The sequence below is a fragment of the Cinclus cinclus genome, chromosome 9 (genome assembly GCF_963662255.1).
Source record: "Cinclus cinclus chromosome 9, bCinCin1.1, whole genome shotgun sequence".
In the NCBI taxonomy this organism is placed as follows: Eukaryota; Metazoa; Chordata; class Aves; order Passeriformes; family Cinclidae; genus Cinclus; species Cinclus cinclus.
The window spans coordinates 5,938,377-5,962,632 of NC_085054.1; the positions used below are offsets into that span (position 1 = coordinate 5,938,377).

At 38.0% G+C, this 24,256-nt stretch overlaps 1 protein-coding gene across 4 annotated transcripts in view; it reads left to right on the forward strand.

The window, feature by feature from the left end:
• The first annotated feature begins 367 nt into the window (after positions 1–367).
• The window catches only part of CWC22 (CWC22 spliceosome associated protein homolog), a 36,651-nt gene continuing 12,762 nt past the window's right edge, over positions 368–24,256 (forward strand). Inside the window, exons 1-19 of one of the 4 annotated variants that reach the window (XM_062498120.1) lie at positions 368–394; positions 809–912; positions 2,724–2,791; positions 3,429–3,551; positions 3,645–3,902; positions 4,368–4,496; positions 6,229–6,397; positions 6,762–6,815; positions 7,708–7,843; positions 7,925–8,131; positions 8,252–8,314; positions 8,631–8,726; positions 9,831–9,912; positions 11,032–11,092; positions 18,863–18,940; positions 20,043–20,195; positions 21,032–21,159; positions 21,771–21,872; positions 21,978–22,174. In XM_062498120.1, coding sequence (XP_062354104.1) covers positions 886–912; positions 2,724–2,791; positions 3,429–3,551; positions 3,645–3,902; positions 4,368–4,496; positions 6,229–6,397; positions 6,762–6,815; positions 7,708–7,843; positions 7,925–8,131; positions 8,252–8,314; positions 8,631–8,726; positions 9,831–9,912; positions 11,032–11,092; positions 18,863–18,940; positions 20,043–20,195; positions 21,032–21,159; positions 21,771–21,872; positions 21,978–22,174 — 2,131 coding nt within the window. In that variant the 5' untranslated portion in view covers positions 368–394; positions 809–885. Of the gene's footprint in view, positions 395–808; positions 913–2,723; positions 2,792–3,425; positions 3,552–3,644; positions 3,903–4,367; positions 4,497–6,228; positions 6,398–6,761; positions 6,816–7,707; positions 8,132–8,251; positions 8,315–8,630; positions 8,727–9,830; positions 9,913–11,031; positions 11,093–18,862; positions 18,941–20,042; positions 20,196–21,031; positions 21,305–21,770; positions 21,873–21,977; positions 22,175–24,256 lie in introns of those variants that run through there. The other 3 variants (XM_062498119.1, XM_062498121.1, XM_062498122.1) reach the window with 3 other exon arrangements.

Below are 24,256 nucleotides of genomic sequence, written 5' to 3' on the forward strand. Positions count from 1 at the left end.
CTCAGCTGCTATTCAAAGGGCAGGACTACTTCATTCTCTCCATTTTCCAGCGGTGCTTCGGGCAGACCTCCACCCCTCAGGGAGGCCGGCTGACCGCTCCCTGCTACTGCACGCGCCCCTGAGGGGAAACACGCGCTTGGCAGCGGCGGGGTGTGTTTCCTTTAGGATGCTCCGCCCGAGGAGCAGCGGTCCCAGAGAGCACAGCCCGGGCCGTGATGTTTTAACACCCACGGCGAACGCCTTCTTTTGACCACAGCCGGGGAGGGGGCACCGCGCGCTCCCGCCCCCAACATGGCGGCGGAGGGGGCGGGGCGGGGGAGGGGGCGGGGCCGGCCGCGCGCTCCTCCCGCGCCGCCGGAAGTGACGCGTTCGGGGCCGTGCGCGGCGGCGGGAGGTGCGGGCCCGGGCCCGGGGCGTACGGGGCTCGGCGGGGCGACCCTTCCTTCCCTCCTTCCCTCTTTCCCTCCCTCCCCCCCCTGTGGGATCGGGGCAGCCCCGCGCTCCGCGCTGCGGGCAGAGCGGCGGACGTGCGGGTGCGGGCCCTGGCCGGGAGCCGCGCGGCGTGGTCGGTGGGCAAGGCCCCGGCAGCCCCAGGCGCGGCCTGGCCGCTCGCTCGGGGCCCGCTGTGCCGGTGAGCTCCCGGCCGCTGCTGTGCAGCCGTTGTGTGACGGCAGGGAATCGGAATAGACCCGGGGGAACCTTTTGGTTTAAGGGCTTGTGTTAGCGTAGTCTGAAAGGATAAAATAAAGGTGCGGGTTTCGGCACCGTGTGCGGTCGAAAGTTTTTGATTGTTTTCTGTGTGTTACAGGTGAAATGGTTTTCATATGCTGAACTCCAGCTTGGATTGCCTCATTGCTGCACGTTTGTAAAAAGGAGGAAGTCAAGATGAAGAGCAGGGTGACACAAGTAAATGTAAGTGTTCTTAAACCTAAATGGTAGGATTTGATCACTGCCCTATTACTGGTAATTAGGTTTGTAGCTGATGTTGTGTTAAATAAAGCTTCCTGTATGCAAAGCGAGTAATATCTGTAATAGACAGCAGCTATTTACAAGATAAATACTACCAGGAGTCAGTAAATTATATCTGTTTCTAGCTTGTTGTCCTTTGCATTAGAGTCTTGAATATGATTAGTGTGTAATAATTGGTCGAAATAATTGGTCGAAACTGACTGAATTATGATGGCTTAACAGCAAATGTAAGTATGTAGAGGAATGGAGAAAGATTTTGAAAATTTTAACAATGATCTTAAAAGATGTAGACACAATAGGTACCAGTTAATTTGACAATTGTATGTCATAGTATGCATGTTAAAGCTTTTCCTTTTAAAAGTTGTGTGGTCCATTTCTGAGTGGATGGGAGTGATTTTTTTGAATGCAAGAAGAAGAAATTTAGAAATGCTGTGTTTGTAAAGTACACCAGGTTTGGGACATGTTAGCAGAGCAATATTGTTATGATGCACTGCTTCAAATCTGTGGTATTACACTGCCTGTTTTTCCAGAATTGGAGCCTGCGCTGGCTTCTTCACTCTTTGAGATCCAAATTGTCTTTTTGGTTCTGCTTGGGCAGAGACCGATGATAAAGAACCCATGAGAATGGATCATCCTAAAAAGACCCACTGCCTTCTTCCCATCTGCTAGATAGGATCTAAATACAGTAACTGTTTTGTGTTATTGGAAGATTTTTATTGCCACTTTCTTGGAAGCTTAGGATACAGACTGGCATTATATTACTGTGCTGGGGAAAAATGAACTTAAGGACTTTTCTTATCCTTGAATGAATTCAGTGATCTGCTTTGTGGTGTAATGAGCATTGAAAGGGATAGAAAACTGGTGAAATGTGAATCTCTTGTACTGTCTCTGCTGTCAAAGATAACGTGGCTCTAAAATTAAATGGGTTGACATAACTTTTGTAGGGTTGCATGCTCCCAATGGACAATGTAATGCCCTTATTTTGTTTTGATTTTTCTATGGCTCCATTCTTCTAAATGTCATGGCTCAGCCCATGGAATTTGGTGTGAACTATTTAAGTGTGTGTCACTTAAACAGTCCCTCAAATCTGCTAAGTAAATCAGTGCCCCTCAGATGCTCATAATTTATGAAACTAGGAATGACTCCCGAGAAATTAAATTGTGATTAGTAAAAAGGGGGAACATAAGGAAAAATTTGTCAATAAAGGGGATTTTTAGGAGAGAGGAAAGACACTCTTTAAACAAGAAATAGTGGAATTCTGTTCATGGTATTGCATGTAATACAACAAATTAAAATGTCATCTGAAAGATGGAAGCAGGAAAGGCAGACCAGTGGTCCATCTACTCTAGTCTCCAGCAGTAATTAAAAGCAGATACCTTAAAGAATTTAGGAATAGGGCAACTGTGAAACTAATTGCCCACATACACTCCCACCCTCTACCTGTTAGCAGCTTCCCGAGCCAGATAAAAGTTTCTTTGTAACTCTTGTGGATTTTCTTCTGTGTTTGTTCAGTGCCATGAACATGTGGAAGCATTTGGCATTTGCAGCATCCTGTAGCAGGGTGTTCAGCTGCCTAATTGCTTGTTGCTAGAGAACCAGGAACCTGTCCTTGTCATACCTGACTGCCATCAGCTTTATTTGAAGGCCCTCCTCATAAAGGACTGGAAACTGAAGGCATGGTGTGCTTTGATCTGAAGATAGGTGCTCACGGTCATGTTGGGGCTTGATTCTTTTTTCTTTCTCTTTCATTAAAGCATGGCTCCAGTCATGAAAGGAAGGAAAACTACAGTTCCCGACGTGAAAGTCTGTCTCCAGAGGACAGGTAGAGTGACTGATTTTTGTATCTTTCAATTCTGTATATATACCTCACATAGTGAGTTAGAGAAGTTAAAAAAATCATCAGGTTGTGTTTCTATTTGTATATTACCATAACTAAGTGGTAGAAAACAAGTGTAGATTTAATAAAGTAGATGAATGTCAATATAACAGTAGTTAAATGGATTTGTTACTAAAACTTAGCATTTAATTAAATGATTATGAGACTTGAAAGTGGAAATTGCATGTTATGCTTAAGTCATATATTGCTGATACCAGAGTTATCATTTTTGGGCAAGATTGCTTCATGCTGTACAGGCAAAAGTAAGTAGAAATAAATGAATACATGTGTTCCAAGAAATGCCAGTTTCTGAATTTACCATTGGTATTTGATATTGCTACTGTTAAATGTGTCATTTCAGATTCTAGGATCTTTCTTTTACAGGGATTTTCTGATTTTTAATAATTTTTCTTCCTAATGACAAATTATCATTAAAGCAGACCCTTTTATTGGAGTGACACATATTTTGAAACACATGTTGCAGAATTGGAACACTTCTGGATTGTTACATTATATTGCAAGTAAATATCAATACCATTGCTTTTCTCTTACTAAAAGTTGTTGTTTCTTGGGTTGTGAGTAGGGACATGGAGTGTGATAGGTCCCGGTCTCCAACTCCCAGGAAGAGGAGATACTCTGATGACAGCAGATACGATGAGGAATATTCAAGACGGGATTATTATGATGACAGAACCTCAGATGGAAGGTATGGAGTCCTTTCTTAATCAGCAATAAAATGTGAAAGCTTTTCGAGTACACTTGGGTGTTTAGTGGGTGTTTTTTTGTTTTTTCCCTTTAGAAGGATGGAAAGGGGGAGAGATAGACACTATGAGAGGTGGGAGGACAGAGAATACGATCGAAGGAAGCAGAGAAGATACTCCTCACCTGACCGTAGGAGTCCAGAGAGGTCGACAGGCCAGAGCTCACTTGCTCACGATGAGACCACCTCAAAGAAGAAGAAAGAAGAAGTGGATCCAATCCTCACTCGCACAGGTGGTGCATATATTCCACCTGCCAAGCTCAGGATGATGCAAGAGCAAATCACTGATAAAAATAGGTGAGTTCAAAGTTTCATAGGAGGTTTTTTGCTGCAAGCAAAACAATTAAAATGTTTAGACAATGTTGGGATCCATTAAGGGTTGTGATCATTGTTTTGAAGGTATGTTTTTATCAGAAGGAAGATTAGAGAATCAGATTAAAACTGTACCTGCTTCTTCTGCAAAGTGTAAATGATAAAGTAAAGCAGGATACTAAATGTAGCTAGGAATTTTTTGGAATATCTTACAAAACAATTTTCAGGGTTATACCATATGTAGAGAATTACTCATGTTTATCATTTGGTTCAGTGATTTTTCTAGTGGTTTATTGTATAATTGTGAACAAGTCTTCACATTTATGCAGTGACTATTTTTACATTTATTTTACTGATTGAATGAAAATGTGAATGTATGCTAGATATATATGAATTTACTCAGTGCAACTTGAAATTCATACATTACTAATTTGTGATACTTTGTAATAGCTTGGCGTACCAGAGGATGAGTTGGGAAGCCTTAAAGAAGTCGATCAATGGTCTTGTCAATAAAGTGAACGTTTCTAATATAGAAAACATCATTCATGAGCTCCTGCAGGAGAATATTGTTCGGGGAAGGTAAGCCATAGTATTTTAAAATAATTCATTGCATTTCTGGAATGTGTACACTGTTCTTGTGTACACCACTGTGTGTGCTCTGAGTAGTGTATGGGTGCTAGTCACATTTTAGTATTAACCTTAGGCCATATTGCCTTATTCAGAATAGTCCCTTACTTGGGAAAGGGATTGTATGCTTGGTGGAATAAAATGGTGTATATTTCCTTTTCTTAAGGTTTTCCCAATGCATTTTACTTGAATGACTTGTAATTTACAGTTGTCATTGTCTGTTTATTTTTATAGTGCTTCATTTTTTTTTCTGAGACAAATAATATTTGTAGCCACTGTTTAGCAAAACAAGCAAAAAAAAAATACCTGTTGGTGTTGTTTATTGTTGTAATGTAAAGAAAAGACCATTATGCTGTTGGAGCTTGGTAGATCCAAAAATGATTCTCTTACATTTCAGACAGATAGCGACACTTTCTCTGTCATGGATTTATTTGAGGAGGAATGCATTGCTTTTCATGTGTGTTATATCTGATGGGAAGATCAGAGTCATGTAACTAGCATAAAAATAAGAGAGTTAAATTATTTAAATAAAATCTGGACGGTGGGCAAATAGTTCCTGAATGTGATTTCTGTTAAAAGTAGTAATGAAGTTTCAGGTTTTTGTTGGGCTGCTTTTTACATGCCGGTATTTCATGTCCCCAGGATTTAATTTTCATACTCGGAATATTATTTTAGTATAAAAATCGGCTTACTGATTATTTTTAGAATGCACTTGTCCGTGGAAGTTTTTGTGTGTGGTTTATAAATGCCAAAATAATGTGTGTGGAAAATGGCACCATTTCCCTCCTTAGTTCATTAGTTCCAAACTTACACAAAGGTGAATTTAAAAGTAATGGCATTAACTTTTACCTGGCTGTCAAATCCTTTCCTGTGGTTTTAAGTAGATGATAAATAAGAACTGAAACAGACCACTTTCAGTTTGTAAGCAAGAAGTAACTAATTTCAAAATGGAAATACTCTGTTTCTGTACACTAATATGAAATGACTTCTGTTCCATTTGTCAGTGCCAAAAGTAAGTAGGAATAAGGTCCCTATGCACTTTGTGTTTAATACTCTGCAGGAGTGCTTTTTAAGATTTCAAGAGATCACAAGGAAGATAGGTTTGGACAGCAGCGTGTACTTTGGAGATTCACATTTGGAAGTTTGTTTTGTTTTAATTCTCACCCACAGGTATTGAGTAATACAGCAAAAGTCAAATTCTGTATGCTCCTAAGCACTACAAAAAGCAAAATTGAGATGAGGGGAAGCAAGTGACAGATTCTTTTCGCTAATAAATGTAAAAGAGATTATTTGAATAATAAAAGAGTTATTATGTCATGAGTTCTTTGTTTACATTCATTTAGGCTCTAAGTAATATTTTTTAAACAGATGAAGTTCAGATTTAAAAAGGGATAATTGCAGGATATAAGATGGCTTTTTGCATGCTTAGCATTTTTAAGTGTAGCTCTAATATGAACATTATTTAATGAAAGATTAGGTAACAGTTTAAGAACTTTTCAGTTCAGATAGATTTGTGCAACACATTTTGCAAAATTCCATTTGTGGCATGATAAACCATGGTTTGAAAATGGTCATCTGGTTTCTTCAGCTATTCCACCTGCACAACACTCTTTCATGTGGTAAGTACTGAATAAAACTGTTACATGCTTTATTACAAGTCTTTAAAACTTGCTTATTTTCACAGGGGATTGCTGTCTAGATCCATTTTGCAAGCTCAGAGCGCCTCTCCAATTTTTACTCATGTTTATGCAGCTCTTGTGGCAATTATCAATTCAAAGTTTCCAAATATCGGTGAATTGATCCTCAAGAGGCTGATACTGAATTTTCGTAAAGGGTATCGCAGAAATGACAAGGTATGTAAAATGTAAAGGAGCAGTGTGCTGAAATGTGGAATTCTGCAGTGTAACTGTGTCAGGTGAGGTCAAAGGAACACAGCCAAGACATGGCTAGAGACCAGTCCATGGGACATTAAAAGTATTAGAGTATGGTGAAAGTTTGGCAAACTCTTCTCAATTGATACTCTGATAGTTTGGGGTTGTTTTTTTTTTTTTTTTTTGATTTGGGCAGGGATGTTTAATTTTAGTTTTCATTTTTGAGTGCATAGTATCCTTAAATAGTTTCACGACTAATTTGTGAGATGCATTCATCTATAGTATGTTTGGGTTAGGAATTTTTTCTTCCATATGTTAAACTTTCCTTGTTTTTTTTCTTTTGCAGCAACTCTGTCTAACATCTTCAAAATTTGTTGCACATTTGATGAATCAAAATGTGGTATGTTTCTTTGTTTCTACTCAGTCTGAACCCTGTGTGGCTAATTTTTAGTTTAAGACAGCAGTACCCTAAGTGAAGATTGTCTGTTCTGAAAGTTGCTGGAAGCCTGAGTGTGGTGCCTGCTTTAAGTTGTTAAAGTCTCTTTAGAAAAGATACTGGTAATTGCTTATGCAGTTATCAGCACTTATTATTGCATTTAGGCTCCAGAGCTTCCCCAGATTTCATGTGTGTGCTTGGGTTAATATTCAGGCATGTCTTGATGCAAAGCAAGGATCATTTGAGGCTCTGCCCCACAGACCTTAAACAGTTTTCTTGCAACATGTGTGTTGTAGCAGAAGTAAACTCAGTTGCATCTAAATCAAATTTATATCCAACTCTATGCCACTTGTTAATGTGTCAAAAATCAGAATGCTCTGATTTAAATAAAGTCAAGAAGCTGTGTCTCAGGAATACTGGGAATATTCAGCATTTTGGTAAAGAGGAAATTAATCTGAAATGTGCTATTTGCTTATATGCCTGATTCTGAAGATCTGATTTAATTACAGACACAGTGCACTTAGAACTGGGTTTTGTAATGCAAGTGCTGGCTTATTTGCTTCTTGGAAATGCATTCTGTTATTTTTTTAATGGCCAAATATTTTTCATTGCTTGCTTCTTCACTTCAATAAACAGTCACATTCATTAGAAAATTGGTGTAAATACTGATGGTAAAACTGGATTTGAAATTTTTACTTCCTCTTAATCAGCTTTGCCCCACTACTGCTGCCTTGTGTGTGTGATTAAGCTGCTGTGTTGTGGCATCCTCAAAGGCTGGACAGGTCTGTCCAGTAAATGGCTGTGGTGATAATATAGCATTGTGCTTTCTGATTCTCTGCTGATGCTCTTTCCACAGGCTCATGAGGTTTTATGTTTGGAAATGCTCACTTTGCTTCTTGAAAGGCCTACTGATGACAGTATTGAAGTAGCAATTGGATTTATTAAAGAGAGTGGGCTCAAATTAACAGAAGTTTCTCCTAGAGGTATTAATGGTAAGTACAGCCAGCCAAAACCTATCTTGGCATTTGTATTAGTAAATACCTCTTATATTTGCATTTCTCTCTTTTCCAAAGCAATCTTTGATCGCCTTCGACACATCCTGCATGAATCTAAAATCGATATGCGTGTTCAGTACATGATAGAAGTCATGTTTGCTGTGAGGAAGGATGGCTTCAAGGATCATCCAATCATTCCAGAGGGATTAGATCTAGTGGAAGAGGAGGATCAGTTTACTCATATGTTGCCATTGGAAGATGACTACAACCCAGAGGATGTTCTTAGTAAGTTAGAAATGAAAGATAATTCCTTAACTGCATTCCCCCAGAAAATAAATTCAAGACTAAATATTAATAGCTTTCTTCAATTTGTGTTTTAAATAAAGATTCTCTTTTATTCTAAAGATGTTTTCAAGATGGATCCAAACTTCATGGAAAATGAGGAGAAATACAAAATGCTGAAGAAAGGTAGGGATATTTGTGTGTATATACAACCATTACCTATGGCGTTGGCTTATTTAGCTGTTGCTGCCAACATTTATTTAACCATGGGTGATATTTCTGTCCTACATAACTTGTTCAGTTCATAGACCTACCCTTGTGTTCGTGCTACTCATTGTTTCTCCATCTGTGTTTCCATTCAGTTATGATATATCTGCTTTTGGCCTCTTCCACATTCTGTACCTGAAACATCCTTTCACTCTTCGGGGATTGGATCAAGGGAGTTTTTGTAGTGCAGGTACTGTGGTCTGTGTTCCTTTAATCTGGGATACTCCTCTTTCAGAAATCCTTGATGAAGGTGACACTGAATCTGAAGGAAATGAAGAAGCTGGAAGTAGTGAAGAAGATGAAGAAGACGATGAGGAGGAGGATGAAGATGGTAAGTGTATGACTGGCACCTTATGAACGATTGAATGCAGATGAAACAGGAAAGAAAAGCTTAACTTCTTAGATATTTTGCCAAATAGATGTTCAAATGTTAAGCAATGTTGTCCTCTTCAGTCATTCTCAGATCTAAGTGTATACTTGCAAACAATATAACAGTCTGAAGGGAAGTATTCCGCACGTGCACAAAAGGAAAAGCAACTTTGCCACATCATTCTTGGCAGGATCAGTTTCCTTTGAGAAAAACCTAACATAAGACACAAAAAAGAGCAAAATGAAAACTCTTGCTTAATATTTCCCATGTTCTATCATATTTTTAAGTCACTTTCAAAACTAGGATGGGTTTTCTTACAGCTGTATCTGCATCCTCCATATCTCACTTGGTTCAGTATAGCCCTCTTTCTTGATCTTCAGTGGAGACATTACTTACTCATTTTCAAAGAATGTATTCAATACCCAGCAAAAAGCATTGATGGATAAGCATAACTGAAATTTTAGTGTAGACTGCATGAGTAATGGAAAAGCCAGTCAGGTATTGTTCCTGTAGAACAATTTTTTACGCTTTTACCAAACTTTAAAAGACTGAAGGAATAGTGAGTATTTTACCAAGGAAAGGGTTCCCAGAGTGGTTTGGTTCAGAATGAATTATTCTATGCTTGCTCCAGAACTTTGCAGAGCACTGTAATGTAGATCCTATAGTTAACAGGAACTAAGAATTACCTGTTAAGGTCAGAGATGCTACATAAAGCATTGTATAGATAAATTCTGCAGAAAATGGATTGCTAATAATGTTGACAAGAAATATTAAACCTAGAGGTTGCAGTGACTAAGTAGCATTAAATGTCTTTAAAGGAATTACCCTTTTTAAACTCTCTCTAAATATTTACCTTTGTTACAGATGAAGCAAATATTCATTTTTTTTCCTTATCTGTGAAAATAAACATTAAAAAATAGATAAACCTGTAAACAGTCCTAAGTACTTCCAGAAAAATAGTGTGCTCCACACTCAGTACACAGTAAATAGAGCTGTCTTTAAAAATTGCTACATGTGTCATCCTTAATGTTCTGCTCTTTACAAACCCATGCTTTTCTTTTCCAGGTCAGAAAGTTACTGTCCATGATAAAACAGAAATTAACCTGGTCTCGTTCCGTCGTACAATTTATCTGGCTATTCAGTCAAGGTAAATATAAAGTAGGCACCTAGGAGTGTAGTTCTTTTGAAGTCAGTGAACTCTAATTATTCTTCTTTTAAAATTCTGTCTTAATGTGCAATTCAAAAGACAAAAAAAGCAGGGATGTGGTCTTTATGGAGCCTGACCTGACTCTGTAAAGCAGGCTGTTTTCCAAATTCTTTAATTTTAAAATTAATCTTGTTTGTTTCAAAATGTTTGGGTAGTGGACTGGGACTGTTGCTATAATGAGAGCTTTCTGAGTGAGCAGAAGTCAGTGACATTCAAATTTTATGGCATCTTGAGAATTTATGAAAAAAGATTGAGACACTTAGAAATTCTGTAGTTTGTCTCCATCTGCATTGTTTAGAAAATAAGTATGCAGTTAGCAGCCCTTAAGTGTAGTCTACTTGTGGTCATGTTGAGAATGATCTCCCTTGCATTTTGTGGCACAACTATTCCAAACCTGCCGGGTGTAGCCTCTGTGTCACCAGGCTGAGAGGAGCAGTTGACCTCTTGCAGCCCATAATACTGTGCAGGTCTGATCCTGCATGAGGAGTGTAGTGATGGAGTTGTGGTGTTCATTTAGACACGTGAATTAATACCATACTTAGGGTATCAAAGGCTCTCACATTTCTCAGAGTTACTGTTAAATACTTTCTTGCCGTATTCCTCTCACGTGTGAGGGGGAGGCTGCTCCCAGTGGTAGCCAAAGGCTTTCAGAACAGGAGTGCAAAGAGGAGACTGTGGAGTGTATTGCTTCTGGAGCTTGTCTGCAATGCTTGCATTTCAGTGTGTTTCAAAAGGTGCAAAACAAGCTCCCACTTCTCTGTTTTATCAGGTTTTGGAAGATGATTTGATAGTAATAATGGCTTGGATCATCTTGTTTCCAGATTCCCTGTAATCAAATGTAGTCGCTTTGGATTAGTTTTCAGCTAGAAACTCATGAAGTACAAAATGTTTATTTAAAAAATCCACAATAACACTAAAGTCTCAGCAAATCAAACAGCTGGAGTACTTTACTTCAAAAGAGTTGAGGTTTTAGCACCAAGGATCAAACTTAATGTACTTTTGGAATGTTTTTAGCATAGCATATATTGCACAGATAATAAGTGTTTTTTTTCTGTCCAGCTTAGATTTTGAAGAATGTGCTCACAAACTGCTGAAGATGGACTTCCCTGAAAGTCAGACTGTAAGCCTTTATTCTTACTCTTGTTACTAACGTTACTAAGATACAATACTATGGTAATATCTAACTTGCTCACGTTCCATGACCTGGTTTGTGTAGCAGGCAGATGAATGAGAGTCATTCCTTACAGCTGTTGTTCCTCAAAATTAATTTCACAACCATTAGGGCAAATAGACTGACACACATTTCATAAGCATTTATGTCTGTGCTCCTTTCTGTCAAGCAACACAAATGTTTACTTTCAAACAGCCTTTTAAAAAGGTCTGTTCTTTGGACTGGTGAAACTTCTGTCCTATGACAAGAATACAGCAGCATGGCAGAGCTCTGTCTCTGAAAGGATTCAGGGTGGGAGGTAATAATATTTGCAGGCAGCTGTAGACTTTATCAGAGGAGCTTGAAATTTAGCACAGTGCTATGAGTGTGTTGTTTTGGTGCTTTTATAGTCAGAATAAACAGCGTATTGAATTAAAGCAGTTTTGAGTTACTGTTTTGCTGTAGTTTTGGAGAACATGAAGACTAAAGCTGTTTTGTCCTCAGACTCTGTAAGATAAATGCAAATGCTGTGTTTTCAAGTAATGGAAACTGTTCTTCATCCAGTAATTCTGTTCAATACTAGAACAGAATGTAAATACACATCTAATTTTCCAAGCAGCTTTTCAGTCAGCTCTAAGCTGTCATCACAGGAGTTGCACTTGGGGGGGCTCTTTAACTTCCTGTGGCTTTAATTATCAGTTTTATTAGAAACAGTGTGTTTAGTAAGTAACTTCAGTATAATACCAACTAGCAAGGAGAGATCTGGGCCGCACTTAGGTGTTCTTTGAGAACTTGTTTACCTGTCATTTTTTCAATTCTTGTACTATTGCTTGTTTCTAAGAAATTCACATGGAAGTAAACTAAGAACTGAGATCGTGTATTTTTTTAAATCTAGTTCTCTAATTCTTTGCATCAAATGCAATATTAATCATGCATAAAAGTATAATTCTCAGTGAAGTATACATAACTTGAAGAATTCTGAAGAGAAAAAAATCCTGTTGCCCAGCAAATCAATTCAGATAGAAAGATTAGAGCAAACAATCTAGAATATATGTACTATATATTCTATATTCTGTTGTGTGTATGTTATGTATACAGCAGAGTTGTAATGCATAACACTGCTTGTCTGCAGTGAGAACTGCTTAACTCTTAGGATTTAATACTGTGGCAGTCTCTGTCAGCTCATAACTTTTGTGGGCAAAAGCTGCTCAGAAAAAATAAGGGAAGGAAAAAGAAAAACCCAACAGTTAGTATCAGCCTACAATTCAGTACAGTTGTAGGAATTACTACAATTAAAGATTCAAAACTGTTGTAAAATTGTGTCCTCTTATCACATGAGCCTTCTTCTTTGTACTGATTTCTTCTTTTCCTTAAGAGTCATAACTACTCTTCACCTCATTTAAGCAAAAATAAGACAGCTTTGACTTGCTCATTGTATAGAATTAAGCTCCTTTATGGGGACAAAAATCTTAAAAAAACCAATAAAACGATGCTTCCTGATCATTGTGAGATCAGAAATAATAAGCAGATACAGGCAGTAAAATTATTCAGGGGTTTCTAGGGCTTGAGTCTGTACATATGGATAAAAAAACTGAATACATTCTGTGGGAAATTTGTTTAAATTAACTGTCAGATTTTAAGCTAGAAAAATATTTTTTTTATTCGTTCAAGCTACTGTCTTCCCATTGAAGCTTTTATTGAATTAATTCTCTCTGGTTTCATTAAAAAAAAAATCGAGCCATTATTGAGTTTGCAGGTGACACCAGGGTGGGCAGGAGTGTTGATCTGCAGGAGAGCAGGAAGGCAGAGGGGTCTGCACAGGCTGGGTCAGTGGGCTGAGGCCAGCAGTGGGATGTTCAACGAGGCAAAGTGCTGAGTCCTGCCCTGGGGTCACAGCAGCCCTGGGCAGAGCTACAGGCTGGGGCAGAGTGGCTGGAACACTGCCCAGCAGCTGGAAGGGACCTGCTGGTTGGCAGCACATGAACATGATCCAGCAGTACCCAGGGGACCACGAAGGCCAATGGCATCGTGGCCTGGATCAGGAATAGCATGGCCAGCAGGACAGGGGCAGGGGCAGTGACCATCCCTCTGTGCTCTGACTGTGAGGCCCCAGCTGGAGGAGTGCTGTGTGTGGCTGAGGGAGCTGGGCTTCTTCAGTCTGGAGAAGAGGTGGCTCAAAGGGGACCTTTTCACTCTGCAAGTACCCAAAAGCAGGAGGAGGGTACTGCTAGTGGGGGTTGGTCTCTTCTCACAGGTAACAAGTGACAGGAAATGGCCTCAGGTTGCACCAGGTGAGGTTTAAATTAAATACTAGGAACAATTTCTTGATTGAAAGGGTGGTCAGTCATTGAAACAGGTTGACCCAGGGAAGTGGTGGAGTCAGCATCCCTGGAAGTGTTCAAAAGATGTGTGGATATGGTTTAGTGGTGAACACAGTGGCACTGGGTGTACAGTTTGACTTGGTCTTAGAGGTATTTTCAACATATGTAATTCTCTACTGCTTTTAGCCATAAAGAGCTTCTTTCTTTTTTGGTCTGTTTTGCTGAAAGCTTCAATAATCTGTATTGCAGGATGTTGTGTCTTATTTCTTCACACCTTCTGATGCAAAGCTTTAAGCAGTCTTGAGAAATTCCTGAAATGTTTGCTGAACTCTTGGGTGAACCTGCAAACTTTGTTTATGCTCATTCTCTATTCCAACTCCCACTATGAATGGCAGTCATCATGAGAAGCAGGAACTAGAGCATTTAGCTGAAGTATTCCTTAGAAATCAGGTGAAACTTAAGATTCCTGTTGCAAAATTTTTGTCCAGATCAAGTCTGATTTTATAGTAACTTTCTGCTTTTCTTCTAAAAGGCTTTACTTAATAAAACAAATTTAATTTTGTCGTTGACTGTTTTTCACAAGCTTTGAGTAGTAAATTGTCAATTAATTGCAATCAAAAAACTAATCAGAATATCTAAAACCTAAAGACAGATGCAAACAACAGGTTTCAGACTAATACAGTCTTAATGACCATCTTCGTGGGTAACTCTTCCAGAAATCTTCATGTGTAGAAACTTCTGGTGTTATTTATCAGGGTTCAGGTCAGAAATATATTAGCAGTTTTTACCAGTGATTGAATTATCAGATCATCGTGTCACGTAAACTGCTGTGCAACACAAGTTGTTTGTCTGTTTAATACCAGTAATGGATCTATCACACAGCTCTGACTCACAGAAAGAGGATTAAGGTTCAGATGGATAATCTTTGGAGTGGAACAACATAATACTGCTTTTTGGCATTGCAGTTTAGGACCAGCTGCTGAGGAGGGATGTCAGCAGTCCTCTGATATTTTGTTAATTTTTTTTACAACATTTAAAGTGTTGAAGTTATTTTATTTCGAAGTATATTTGCTAGAAGTGGGCTTGCTGTTATTTAGACCCAACTGAAGCCTAGAGATGAAAAGTGAAATAGCTTTGCTGTCTGTACTACAGTCTGTGCGAAGTGTTTCTAAACAAGCCTTGCAATTGCTTCTTTGGGCATATGCTCAGTTTTGGCAGAGCTCACTATTTTACTTTTCTTAAAAGTACTGTTATTATCTCTCTTAAAGCTGTATTAATCCCATGTATTACCAAAGAAGAAAATTTAAATAAATTAAAACTGTAGTGAGTGTGGTTGTTCTGGCTTCTGAGCTGTGAGGAGAGCAAGCAAACAAGCCTGGCTGAAATGCAGACAACTAAAAAATTAAACCAACCATGCATTGTTCTTGCTCTTTGAAAATGCGCCTAAAATGGATTGGCTTTTAGGCTTTTCTTCTTTCTTGGCTTGTGATAAGAACTGAACTTGTATACAGTAATGTTGCTAAATTAAATTAGAGCCTCTTCTAACACTGTGCATATTCCAGATAAAGGTAATGCGTCACCAGACTTTTTATTTTTTGTACTTGAAATGAGAAAAATTCTTGCAGGCACAACCTTCTTGAAAGAATTATGCATGCATCTGACACGTCTTCATTTTACAGGGTGGTGTCAGTTGCTCAAAGCAAAGTCCTAGTTGGTAGTGTGGGAGTGTCAGTGTCTCCTGTTATTTGTGCCTTGAGTCTTGAAGATAACACAAGTACTTAGGTTGACTTGACTATTTTCACTTTCAGTGAAAATACAGTTCAGCAAACGGATGTAGAGCGGGATGGTCTAAGGCTGATAATCAGGTTCCAGTCAAATTGATGATTTCTTAGATCCATTAGTTTCTTCTCTGGTTGGAGGGCATTGCAGCTGGTAGGTTTAGCAACTGCACCATGATTAGTTCACAGGCTGCTACTAGCTGTAAAAGGTAATTGTCCTCAAGCAGCTTTCCTGTCTTTTGAAGCAGGAGGTTTTTGTGGGCCTGAGGTGCAGAATCATTCTGAATTTCCATGATTTATCGATTTTAAAAAGTACATTGCATGCACATACCATGTTGTGGTATTTGTTGACATCTACAAAATGAAGGTACAGAATCCATACAGAATTAGGCTCTTTTGTTATTGACAGCAGGCATTAGCTAGAGTTCTGACTAGATTTTTGATCTTCCACAAATATATCTATGCATTTAACCTAAGGAGGTGGAGTTGCTCAGATTACCTCGGTGAAATCACTTAAAGTGAAGTTTTGTATGTGCAGCCTTTTCATAGAAGGAAAAAGATACTGTGAGACTTTGATCTGTTATTTTATTTTTATATGTGTTTGTGTGTTGAAGACTTGTAGCAGCATGATTAAAAATATATCTATCCTTACATCCAGTTAATGATTCCAGTGTAAAATATTAAGTCTGATTTATGCAAGATTCGTGATAACCATATTCAGCTGTGAGCATGTGTTGCTCTAAACAGAAAAGAGGTTGAGCAAAAAAAGGGCAAAAAGTTAAGGAAGACCATTAGGTGAACACAGGACAGACCTGGAGAGTTTGTAGTAGCTGCTAAAAGCACTGCACAGAGCTTGATGAGAGGCTGCCTGCTGCTGAAACGCCTTCCATGGCTTTGCCAGCTTTGGCTCTAAGTGGTAACTTGACAAATTAAGAAGAGAAAGCAGAGATACTGGGAAAAGTAGGCTGTGTGATGGTTACACCCATTAAAACATGCAGCAGTAAGAAAAGCTTTAAAGTAGTCCGTGGGAGTAAAATAGGCTTCAGTGAATTAAGAGAAAGAAGGGAAAGTGTGGCATCAGTAAAAGCAGTGAAAATACATAAAATGCAAGGCACGTGTTTCACATAATTCCAATTTCACATTGATTTAAACAAGCCTGAGGCCTGCACTAGGTTTGTTCCCAGCAAATCAGTTCCTTTAGTTCCATGAAGAAACTTCTAGAAATGAAGTGTTGACAATGAAAATTTTATATTTTAAGAATAGCTTGCAAGGTGGGGATGTCTCATGATGGCTTCAGCTTGTGTGTGCAGTGGATGGAACAGAGCTGTGGGGCTGACAGGGGAAGGGAGGTGGAAATGGCATCACTTCCAGCCAAGGAGGGCACAAGTGACCTCTACGTGGAGGCAGCCTAGGGGGCAGCTCTGAAACTGCAGTCTTGGCTGAATGCAAATCTTAAAGAAATTGTAAAAAATGAGGGGAGAAGGGGCAGGGGGAAGTACTAGCTATGAAAAGGAGCCAGTTGTCAGAATGGGATAAGTTACTTTAGCTCTTTTGCCTGCCATGAACACAGCCTTTGTGTGAAGCTGAGAGAAGAGAGATTGGGCAGGGTGTGCTTGTGTTTTAAAGTGGTAAAACTGGGAGAAAAAAAGCAAAACAAGTCTTTTTCTGCCTTTAAATGTAAAGATGCTAAAGGAACGATGATCCTTGCCATGTTAGTTGAATCATGGTTCATCTAAACCATTATTCTGTTTGGGAAGAGCAAATAGAGGTTTAGGGAGAACTGTGAGAAATGCAATGCATTTAGAGGCAGCTTTCTCCTTATCTTCTGTTTTAGCAGATTTGGGAAGTGCTATTGTTCTCTGTGATACAATAATAAATTCAAGATGATTCACCATCTGTTTGAGATGTCAGATATTTTGAAGTGTTTTACTTCAGGATTGGATAGCTATGTATACTTTCTTAATTGAGCTAAGTAGTTACTTGTTGAGCATTGCATAAAAACAGTTAAACAACATAATATAGAAATTGCCTGTAAAAGTGGGAAACAATTTTTTTTGTGGTCTTCAAAAAAAGTAGTGGGCTAAATAAAAGTCTCTTCATGTCATAAACATTAGGAGTACAGAAATTAGTTCACTGACTTCTGAAGCAGTAAATTAAGCTAGAATTGCCATATGAGCTTGTTGCATCTCTCAAAAAGTAATTAAATAATTGTAAAGTTTGTTGATTTTAAATCTGGAAGACAGTTACTCTAGACCTAACCTCAAATTGTTTAGATAACACCAGCAAGAATGTCTTTATGGCCAAACCTATTTTCCTGCATGTGATTATTCAAGATACCCTCCTAGAAATCATTGTAATATTTAATTAAAATGTTAAAATATTTAATTACTGTAAACCACTGGGGATACTAAGGCTATAATTGCATTTAAGATGAGGAAGGAAAGTAATTTGTTTTTCAAATCTTCCTGACGTTATTAACAGTGGCATCAGCACTTTACCCTTTTTATTGTTAAAAACTGATTAACTGCAGCATTACTGTAAAATGGGATAATATAAAAAGTTAACATGCATTTTAATACATCACATGAACACAGTGTGACAGTTTTGGAAGGAATGCCTTTAAACATATCTGTAAGTTTATTTGATACGTTACTACCTTGTTATTTGGAGGAGTGTTTCCTTTTCTTGTTCAGCATGGTTGGCTTTTTATTTGTTTTGAGCTTTTATGATGGGCAAAAATGTTTCTTCTGAATAGTTGCTTGGAAGAATGACACAAGAGTAAGGGAGAATGTGAAATCTGGTATATGCTACAGTAAATTGGTGAAAGATACAAAGAGAATAAAATGCTTGCTCTTCTATAATGGGTGATTCAGAATTCAGCCTAAAACAGCTGCTTTAGAAAAGTTTCTCTTGTTCTCTTGGTTAGAGAAGCCCAGGCATATTGGCCTCTCAAAGGTGAGTTTAGTCTTCCTAAACATCTCCCTCAGGGCTGAAGCCATTGCAGTGAAACTCAGACTTCTGGTTGCTTGTTCTAAGCAGGGCTTGCCAGGCAACTTATGGCTGAACAGTTAAAGGTACAAAGTATATACCAACATCAGTAGTTATTTCTGATTTTGGAAATAACTGCTAAGAAATGCACATTGTGTTTCCAAATGGTCTGTCTGTAAGCCATTCTGACACTTGGAAGTTGTAAAGAATTTTCATTTTCTGTAAATGCAGGGATTGGTAGTGTTTCAAACAAACAAAAAGAAGCCCTAAAAATAAAATCATAAAAAGAAGCAACTGGCAAACAATAACAAAAACATGAAAAAATACCTCAAAACTTTCATTTTTTATCTTGTAACTCCTTTTTTCATTGAGGTAAAGTTAGTTTGTAAATGAATTTTGACTCTTTGATTAGATGTACGTTGTGTTAGCAGATAAATCTTAGTTTAGGCAGAAGAGGAAATTCGTAGGGCAAAAGTTCATATCCCAGAGAAATTCAGAGAACTATTGGTGTTCCCAATGAAGTTTGATGGAAATACTAATTTCAAAGCTTGCATCCATGTAAGGCTTCCTTCAGTTACTTGGTATGTACTGATGGGTTTTTTTGCTGTTATGGTGAATTTACCTAGAGAAATACTCTTTTTTCCTTAACCCAGAAAGAACTCTGCAATATGATACTTGACTGTTGTGCTCAGCAAAGAACATACGAGAAATTCTTTGGGTTACTGGCAGGGGTGAGTTCTGTTTCAGATTTTATACTTTATGATAGGAAACTTCCTTGTTTTAGTCTAATTTTTTGTGTGACACTTAAGTTTTAATGGATAAATAAAACTAATAGTCTTTTTATCATTCTGAAAATGCTTGTTGATTGCTTTAGTGGATTGAATTAGCACTTTAATTCTAAAAAGTAGTGAATGCAGAGTGGGAGAACTCGCTTTGCCTTTATATTGTTGCTTATTTTGCCTCCCTTTTTTCTCATGGTAGAACGATAAATCAGCAGCAAAGAAATGGTACTAGAAAGACATAATAGCATTATGAATTACCAGAAAATAGCCTTTTTACAGTGCTGAAGATTGATCTTGGAGACTCTTTGTCATTTCCCACCTTGTTCAAAGCTGTTTAGTAGGTTTAATTTAGAGCACAAGATTGAATACTTACTGTCCTGGGCTTGTGGGTGTTTTGTTTGCTCTTCAATAAACGGCTAACTTTCTGGTTTTGTGCAACTTACTGCTAATTTAGCTGCAGTTATTTCTTACTTAAGGTTTCCCTATCAATAATATTTACATGTCTGAAGAGTTAAGATTAAATACTTGGCTTCTCAAGGGAGCAAGCTGTGCTGAAAGGGAATGTTTCTTCTCATTTGTATTTTTCATCCATTATTTCAGGGAGTCAGTTACAAAGCACTAACCATATGAATCTGCATATTCAGATGAATGTAAATGTCAATTTCCATATTCTCTGAAATGTTTATGTCCAAAATGTCTTTTCTTCTGTTTCCTGCTGCCTCTCTAAATCGAAATAGTTCTTCAGTTATGTCCTGAGAAAACATGGGGTTGTATCAGGTGAAAATACTTGATGTATATAAGTCAAGCAAAGTGCTGGATAGTTCAGAATGCTGTAGTTCAGAATTGATAATTGCTGCTCTGCAATGCAAGTGAGTTCCTTCTCCTCACAAACTGCTCAAAGCTATAAAATAAATCCATTTGAGTGTTTGCTCTTCCTCCAAGGGTTATTTAAACGGGAAGTCTTGCCATGAGCATTGACACCATTATGACACTTGGTTGTACGTTATTTGCATGTTTAGTGTTTTGTTTAAATTGTACCGTGTTGTCTCAGCGTTTCTGCATGTTAAAGAAAGAATATATGGAATCCTTTGAAGCCATTTTCAAGGAACAGTACGATACCATTCATCGTTTGGAAACAAACAAACTGAGGAATGTGGCCAAGATGTTCGCTCATCTCCTGTACACCGATTCAATTCCCTGGAGTGTAAGTGAAACAAAAGGCCACTGTCCTCAGTCTCTTGTTCAGCAATTAATCTCCAGTGCTCTGCACTGACATGTAATACATTCATTCCAGTATTGTTCTGCGATTTGTGGCAAACTGGATTATCTTAAGTAACTTCTCAGACACTGTTGAAGAATTCTGGTTTGTTCCATCTCCTCTTTTTCCCTCTTGTGTCTCATCATCCTCTCTCCCCATTTTTCAGTAGCTGATTTCAGCTGTTATTTTATGGAGTTCAGCTGGAATTGGTTGATTAAAAAGTACTTCTTTTGGAAAAGAGTTTTGAACTTCTAAATTTTGATAAATTAGAAGTTGTATTGAATTGTAAGACGGTTAAAAATGCTGCCATTTTATGATTTAAATACCTAACAAATAAAAGCAATCTCACATTCTGAGATTATATTATTATATAACACTAAAAATGAAGAAATGAATATCAAGGTAACTTCTCTTTTCATATTATTTTATTTTTGTTTCATCGCCTAGTCTAATTGTCATTCTTCAGGTATGCATAAGTCAGTCCAGATATTTTACCACTCCTGTACTTAGGTCCCAAATCTCTTAACTTGCCAGAAGTTCACACATCTGATTTCATTTTGTGGAGCTTTCCTAGATAAAAAAAATCCTCAAAGAATTACTAGCATAAATATGATTAGCAGCTGCTCCCAGATGGTAGAAAGAATTTTTGAGAAAGATGCTCTTGACTAGAATTTAAGAACCTTGGGGGAAAAAAAATACCAGTCTTTGTTAGTTATTTCAGGAGGACAAGAAAAGAATGTCTGTTTAAACTTAAAGGCTAATGCTTTTCTGAATATTTGCAGGTTCTTGAATGTATAATACTGAGTGAAGAAACTACTACATCCTCCAGTAGAATTTTTGTCAAAATATTCTTTCAGGAACTCAGTGAATATATGGGGCTTCCTAATTTAAATGCAAGATTAAAAGATGAGTAAGTTGAAATTTTGTTTTCAAAACTGTAAATTTAATTAGGTTCTTTATCTAAAAACATACAGATAAGAACTCTCGTGTTCAGGTTCAAGTGACTCTGCCCCTTCTGTAGCTGCAGTACTTCAAGAATAAGTTCATGTATAGATTCAGTCATTGCAAGGAGTCACTTTTGAATCTGAGTGCATTGCTGTCATTTTGGGTTCAAGTACGTGCATGACTCTTAGCAAGATGTATCTGTTCCCCCTCCACCCCCAGTGACACTCAGCTACCCTAACGATTTCCAAGTGCAAGTTTATTTTTATATGCTGTCAGCTATACAGCTGCATAATAAATGTTACTGGGGCTTCTCTTTCTGATAAAATGTAGAAAAATACAGCTATTAGTAACAGTTTCTCTAGGATGAATTATTAGTCCTTAAATGTAGGATCATAAAAGAGCAAATTTTTAAATAGCATTTGATTAGATGCATCACAGGTACAAACAATGCAAGTCTTGAAAAGTGCACGAAGAGAAGACTTTTGCTTTCTTGTGGTGGTCCATACAGTTTCTTTTACAGTTTCTTTATGTCAGTGAAAGTGCTGAGTGTTTAATATAGGTGTTTGTTTCCATCAGGACACTGCAGCCTTTCTTTGAGGGATTGCTACCTCGGGATAACCCAAGAAACACTCGCTTTGCCATCAATTTCTTCACTTCTATTGGCCTTGGAGGATTAACGTGAGGAACACTTTTCTCATTTGATATTTGCTTTCTTCATCTTCCCTTTCCCCATGAACAAAAAATAAAATTAATAATTTTTTTTTTTTTTTTTTTGCTAATTAGGGATGAATTACGGGAACATCTTAAAAATGCACCAAAGTTGATTATGACACAGAAGCAAAATGTCGAGTCATCAGATTCGTCTTCATCTTCAGACACAGACTCTTCCTCAGATTCTGATTCTGACAGCAGCAGTAGTAGCTCAGAGTCATCCAGCAGCAGTGACTCCTCATCTAGCAGTGACAGCAGCAGTGACTCAGGTATTTAATCAGTAGTACAACTGTTTGCTTCTCTTTTATTTCTTTCTCCAGATACGTGTATTACTGTTTCTATGTATACTTGTTTTGAGGAAAATCTGGCTACAGACGGTGGTCATTTCTCTGTTTTAAAAACTAATCAATTTTTTCTAAGTTAAAGTTTTATAATATTAAATATTTCTCATGGGAATTTATTTTTGATTTTGAACTGAGTTCCTTTTTTAGAGACTTAAATATCTGAGCAACGTTGGTTTGTACTACAATTTTTTATTCAATTGCTATCTGTTGCACTTTACTATGACTGAAGTTTATTGGAGGATTGAGAGATTAGAGTAATTCCCAATTATTTTCTCAGTGTTTACTGCTGAACTGTAGAGACTCATGTCTACAACTCTTTTATTCTTGGCTTCAGTGATTTTGACAGTCCTTGTGTCTTTCCCTGGAAATATGTGCTTCTTCCTTGAGTCAGAAATCACTTCTTCAATTCTAGCAACCTGTTTGAATATTGTTCTCCATTTGAGTCCCTATTTCTAATTCCTCTGCTTCAGGAAAAGTTTTTTGTTGATATAGTGAAGATGCTTGTCTGTAGAGGAATTTCCAAGGAAGAATTAGCTTTTGCTGATAACTTACTTTGTATTTTTATGCATTATAATTAGTGTTTAGTATCTTATACTGTTGTGCTGATGTAGAAACTTCTATTAGACATGAACTGTCATAAACATTGCTTAATCTTTAAAGTAGTTGCTACTACGAGTTAGTGTGTGCAGTCTTCCCCAGTATTTATAGCAGGAGCAGATGATAGCACAGCATGACTTCCTGTAGCATGGAAGTTTGCTGATTCAAAGTTAATTTGATTTATTACATGTCTCTGAAATGAAAATGATTAATAAAATAAAAGCAGTGTGAGCTGCTCCTTCTTTGGAAACGCAGTTCTATTCTCCACCACGATCTGTCCAGGGTGGGAGCTGTGTGTCATGGCTGACAGCATTAGTGACGACAGCACGAGAGGAGGGCGCAGCCAAGCAGGGTCACAGTAAAGCACTGCTTCAGCACAGAGCCAGATGGTCCTGCAGGGACAGCTACAGCTCTGCTGAGCTGCTTAGTAGGAATCAGAGGGGGCCAGTCCTTAGTGACAGGCCAAGGCTGCAGTCTGCAAGTAGGAGCAGGGTTTTTTCCAAGTTTAGGACCTTCTCTTTTACTGCTTGCCTTTTCTCCATTGAGGAGCACATTGATTAAAATTCACATCTTTGCAGCCTGGTTTCACTTTCCAGTTTCTTGTGTACTTTTAATACAGTGGTCAAAACACTAATTGGAGATAACAGCAAGCTTTAATGGTTAACTGAGTTGAGGTTCCATTACTGGTTATAACACCAAAGTCTTCCTGTGTTTGCAGCTTTTTAGATCTATAAAACTACTTGGAAGAGGTAAGAAGCATTTTTCAGAGGAATGTGCTGCATTATTTCACTGTTGGTGTAGTGTATAAAAGAAAAATAGAGAACCTGCTGATCAGAAATTGAGCTAAGTTAAGGATTATTGTCATACTGCCCGTTAACGCTTGGAACTTCATCAGCTTGCTCAGCTCAGCACTGCCCTGGGGAGGTAGTTCTAAAACAGGTCCAGCACATGATAAAATATATCTGCCATTAAAGCAGCTGGTTCTTTTCTGTTTGCTCTCTCAGGTCTTTTTCCTGCATGCTGCCGGACGTAAAATAGTATGGAAAACTTCTTAAAAAACGTAATGGACTAAAATGTATCTGAATTGATCCATCACTGCATTTTAACACAATGTCAGCAAGCCTTAGTTCAGACACGAGACTAGTCAATTCAGTTAATGCATGTACTAATAAATCAGTTCATGGCTGTGATATTTTCAAAAGGTGATGAGAAGCAGTTGATGTGATTCTATAGTTCATGCACTAAGGGGAATGAATGGTTATTGTAAATGGCTGTTAGTGCCAAATACTGTCAAGTGGGATCTGAAAGTCCCTGTTAAAGAGCAAAGAGGTAAGACGTGTTCCACTGAGACTAGACTGCTGTGTATTTAGAAGTACAGAAGTTAGTTTTCATCTTCTTGACAAAGCTGTC